This window comes from Volvox carteri (genome assembly GCF_000143455.1).
Source record: "Volvox carteri f. nagariensis unplaced genomic scaffold VOLCAscaffold_10, whole genome shotgun sequence".
Taxonomy (NCBI): Eukaryota; Viridiplantae; Chlorophyta; class Chlorophyceae; order Chlamydomonadales; family Volvocaceae; genus Volvox; species Volvox carteri.
The window spans coordinates 592705-597779 of NW_003307553.1; the positions used below are offsets into that span (position 1 = coordinate 592705).

At 63.6% G+C, this 5075-nt stretch overlaps 1 protein-coding gene across 1 annotated transcript in view; it reads right to left on the minus strand.

The window, feature by feature from the left end:
- VOLCADRAFT_88788 (uncharacterized protein) overlaps positions 1–5075 on the minus strand; it is a gene marked incomplete at both ends in the record, with an annotated part of 7470 nt that overhangs the window by 822 nt on the left and 1573 nt on the right. The window contains 3 exons of the mRNA XM_002948520.1: positions 245–359; positions 489–4171; positions 4412–5024. Coding sequence (XP_002948566.1) covers positions 245–359; positions 489–4171; positions 4412–5024 — 4411 coding nt within the window. The remainder of the gene's footprint in view (positions 1–244; positions 360–488; positions 4172–4411; positions 5025–5075) is intronic.

Sequence of the window (5075 nt, forward strand, 5' to 3'; positions counted from 1 at the left end):
AGCCATCAGCCAGCACAGGAGCTACGGCCCACTCGCGCGAACAGCGCGCTCTCACACACACAAGAAGTAAAGTATACGAAGGCGGAAGGAAACTAGAGCGCGCTGTTCGCGCGAGTGGGCCGTAGCTCCTGTGCTGGCTGATGGCTAATTCCTGCATTGCGCGGACAGTATGTGTCGTGCTTGTAAGGGCCGCAAGCTGTACGGCCCACTTGCGCGAACAGCGCGCTTTAGCTTACACACTTACACACACTTACACACAAGAGATTGCGGAGTCTAGCACGCGGATCTATCCTGTGAAGCGCTCGCGCGGGAGTCGAACCCGCAGGGGGCTCCACACATTGGTGGGCGGCTCCCCATTCCTGCCCGTAGGGAGCGAGCGTGTCGTCCGGAGTGTCCCCCTTACTCCGGACGCTGTCATTTAACGCCGTACAGTGGCGGGTCGTGGTTTCAACTCAACTCAACTCAACTCAACTCAACTAGTCCTGGACCGGGCGGGTCCACCGCGCTTCCAGCTGTCGCGCATGCTCAAACTCGGCTGTATAGCGCTGCTCCGTCTCGCGCGCTGCCTGCTTCAGCAGGCGCAGGTTGGCGGCCAGGTCCGGCTCGAGGTTAGTCACGCTGAGGAACTGCTTGATTATCCTCTTGCGCTCATGCGGTGTAGTGTAGAGCGGCCGGAGCAGACGGACGTGGTCCAGCGTCTTGAAGCGGGTCAGCAGCACATACAGGGTGGCGCGCTTGATGCCGTTGGGTGGGACAGCGAGATCCACCAGCCAGCACTCGTCTTTGAAGCTGCGGCCTTGCACGAAGTAATCGGTGACCGCCTGGCGGTCGCCGAGCGGCACGTTCAGGCGCCGGATCTGCTTTGTGATGGTGCCATACCCGGCGGCAGGCATCTCCACCTCGGCAATGCAAGACGCCCGGGGTGACAGGATGAAGGCACCACCCCTGCTGGCGTAGTCTCCAAGGCCCTGCAGCACGGTGCCGGGGATGTGGCCGCTTATAGGCCGCACAATGACGGCCGCTGGAAGGTACTTGAGCCGGCGGTAGGGGCCACGGCCGTCATCGGCTGGCTCGCGGCCATCCTCAAGCAGGCCGCAGGCTTCCACCTCGTTGTTGTGGCTCGCTCCGGCATCGGCAGCTGTCGTATCAAGGAGGATGTATCGGGCGCCATGGTAGTACCACGTGTCGGCGGTGGTGTGGCCAAACTCGTGATCCTTGATCCGCATCGCAACTGCTTTCTCCACGTGTGTCAGGGCCGGTTCCACAGCAGCACCGCGCTTCTGGACAGGGACGTGATCCGCATTCCACACCACAAGGCGCTGATTCTTGCGCTGTGCCTCCAGCATGATGAGCCGGGTGTTGAGTGTGTGGCGTGGTTCGTTCCTCTGCAGCACGACGCGCGGCTCGAGGTGCGCCAGGTCGGCCAAGTCGACGATGGCGCGGCTGTTGAGGTCGTCGACCATCTCGGCTATGCGCTGCTCGGTGGCTGGCTCACCGCCGAACATAGAGGCGTACTCTGTCAGGCGACGACCAGAGGGGCTGCTGTCCTGGCGCTGCTGCTTCTCCAGCAAGAAGACCGTCTTAGCCAGGGATCGGTAAACCCGGAAGCCCTCGAGTATGCAGCTCTGAGTCTGCGGGACAGCCCGGGGCCGGCGTGCTGCTGCTTCGGGTTGCTGCTGACCGCCTTGAGATCCAGCGGCGGCCTCATTAGGGTCGCCATCGTTGGCCTCCTCTCCGTGCAGAGGTTGCGCGGTTGGGACAGAGGGCGAGAACTGGGGGTTGCATTCCACAGCAGCGGCGTACCGGTAGAGGGGCGGGCCACCTGGCTTCGGGTGCTGGAACTCGTCGCCAGTGTTGGCGCTGGGACGGCCGCTGAAGATGGTGGCGGCGGGGTGGTCGCCGGCGAGATGTGGTGGCGGTAACAGGTGACGGGTGCAGGACTGGTTGCATGCACCCAGGTGGTCCAGGCTGTTCATGCCAATCTCGTCAATGATGAGCGCACCATCGCCGACATTACGATGCACCTGTAGGCTGGCTGCGCTGCCTTTCCTGACGCTGTCCGCTCGGTTGCTGCCAGCAGATAGGGCGAACATGGCGTGGGTAGAGAGGCTGCGATGTACCGGCGTGCTGAAGGCAGTTGCAGCAGCCCATGAGTAGGCGCAGGTGGCCGCCCAGTGCGGGCAGCCATGCTGGAAGGTGTACCACAGGAGCACTTGTACGAACTGGCTCTTTCCGGTACCGGGCTTGCCCTCCACAAGCATCTGCGGTGGGTCGCCAGGGTTGGGCTCATCGCGGCGATCGAAGTACCGAGCCATGAGCATGAAGGGCACGGCCTGGTGGGGGGCAAGCGTGAACAGCTCGATGGTGTCGTCGATGCTGGGCGGCTGGGGGAGGTGCACATAGAGGGGCATGCGAGCCTGTTCAGTCCGCTCAGGAGTGCCAGGCATGCGCACGATGGCGACCAGGGGTCTGCTGGTGGGGCGGTGCAGCTCGACATGAGGGGTATCCATCTCAGGTGTGGCCGTCAGTCCCGCGTGGGCGCCCCCATCTGCCTCAACAGTGCCGGCTGCTGCTGCAACGAGATACCACTTCAGACGCTTTGCTGCCTCAGTCAGGAGGGGCAGGTCCGCTGGTGTGATCCGACGGCTGAAACGATCGCTGCCTGCACCATGGCCGTCCGCTAGGGCCGGGGCTCGGCAGCGTCGTGCTGCATCATAGGCATACACGCCAGCAGCGTTGGTGCAGTCAAACAGGTCCGTAAGAGCGACGGCGGCGAGGTCGGTGCCAGCCGTCGGATACTCCTGACCTGGGATGTACACGAAGTGCTCCAGCTGGTCCTCGGCAGGCAGCTGTGTTTCAGGATCAGGCCTGAGATGCCCGCGGATGCCATCATCGGTATCTCCATCCGAAGCGCTCGTGCTGTCACCTTCAGGCAGCGCAGCTGCTGCCGCTGCTGCACGCTGCTGGCGGCGCCGCTGGTTGTACTCCGCCTGACGGCGGGCTTTCCCAGCGTGGTCCTCTTCGATGTTGTCCAGCAGCACCGTCACGTACGCTTGGTATGAGCGACCTGCCTCGGTAGTGCCCAGCTCTGCCCACCAGGTGTCGTAGGCTTCCTTTACACTCAGCCCGGGGGGGATGGGCTGACCCCGGTGAGCTTTGAAAGTACCCAGGACAAACGCGTAGTACTGCGCCATGCCCGCAGCAGAGGTGCCAGGGCGGGGCCGGCGGGGAAGAGAGCCTCCAAGCTGTACATATCGCGGCCGCGGCAGGCGGATGTGGACATGTGTTCTGTACAGCGGATGCGTGCCGTGGAAGGCCACCAGGCGGGGCAGCTCCGTGGCTGTCTGAGACGTTGGCTGGTCGAGTGTCGCTGCAGCTGTAGGAGCAGGTGGCTCAGGAGGAGTGGCCGGGGCTGCAGTCAGCAGAGGCACAGGGGCAGGCACAGGGGCGGTTATGGGTGTGGCCGGGGTAGTGCGCTTGCGGCGTCGAACTGCCACCGGACTCTGTAGACCCAATCGCTCTCGGTGCGGGTGCTGAGCTGGCGGCACACGTCGGACCTCATAGTTGGAGGATAGGTTGTACACGCTGCAGTCCAGGCCGCTGAGTTCTTCCCCCCGCAGCACGTAGTTATGCACGGCGTTGGTCACCGTGTAGCCCTCTTGCTCTTCGGCCTCCACCAGCACCGCCGCTGTGGTCGCCACCTCAGGAGATTGGTCGGCGCCCGCAGATAGCGCTGTGAACGCGTCTACCTGCAGGTATGCGCACTCGAACGTCGCCTCGAATGTGGAATGGCCGTCCAGCTTCATGGCGACAAGCGCCATACCAGCCGTAATGGCAGCGGTCATGCGATGCACAGTGGCACACATGTTGCCAAAGGCGGTGGGCCCACTGGCACCCGGATTCGGCGTCCTTCCAGCCAGCAGGAAGTCCTGCACTCGGGTAAGAGCGTTGCACGTCAGCTGCGCCTGGCTGTCGTTGATGCGCTTGCCAGTGTACTTCGTGCTGTAGTAGGCAGAGTCGCGGGCGCGGTCAGCAGCAGGCTGCAGCAGCACACAGTCCCCCCGCTCATCTTCAGGGCGGGCCAGTTGCGCTGCTGCCTCTGCCGTGTAGACGCGATCCACCTCGCACGCCAGAGTAAACAGCTGGTTGCACCCAAATGCCAGCGCTGCAGCTGGCATATGCGGTACAATGTTCAGGCCCAATCATGGCAGAAGGAAGAGGCCGCCGGTGCCAATCCACTGGAAGGCGCTGCGCAGGACACGCGGGAACGCCATGCCACAGCTATCATCTGTGCCACGGCAGCCGTGTCGCTTGCACGTGTCGTTATGCGTATGAGTAAGCGTGCTGCAAATGACGGCTGCGTGGTGCGCACGGCAAGCAGTGTGCCGGGGAGGCGGCGGGAGTCCGCCACCTGCACAGCCGGCGAGCCTGCCAAAATCGTACGCTGCAGGCGGGCAGGACTTGTCCACGGGCGGAGGTGCACGGCCATGCTGCTGGGCCTCTTCGACGGTCATGTCCATGATGTAGTGTTCTGCACCGCGGGTGAAAGGGTCATAGTACGGCGAGGGATACCACATGGCGCACAGGGCGTATGCCAGGGCCAGCGCTCGGCAGTTGGGTCCACTGAACAGTGCCTGAAGGCGCTCGACTGCGAACGTGGCCACATGCGCAACACCGTGGATGTGCAGGGCAAGGCAGCCGCTCTGCTCCACCTTGACCGCCACCTCAAACGTGAGCCCACAGAAGCAGCGCGGGTTCGTCTGCTGCATGGCGCCCGGCGCGAAGCCGAAGAGCTCCTCCACCAGAACCTCCTTGGTGGCCACCAGCAGGGCGGCGCAACTGTACGGGTCATCCTTCACACGCCGCCACTTCTCCACCGTGCTCGGGATATGTTGCGGTCGTCCGTCATCGTCGAAGTCCAACACCTGTCCGGAGGCCACGACTGCACAGGCTGCGTGCATATCTGCCGGATTTACGGTGAAGAACAGCGGAGGCCAGCCAATGGTGAGGGCGGCTGCACGCATCTTGGATCGGGCACCGTTGTAGTACGCGTCTGTGAGGTCGAGGCGCAGAGT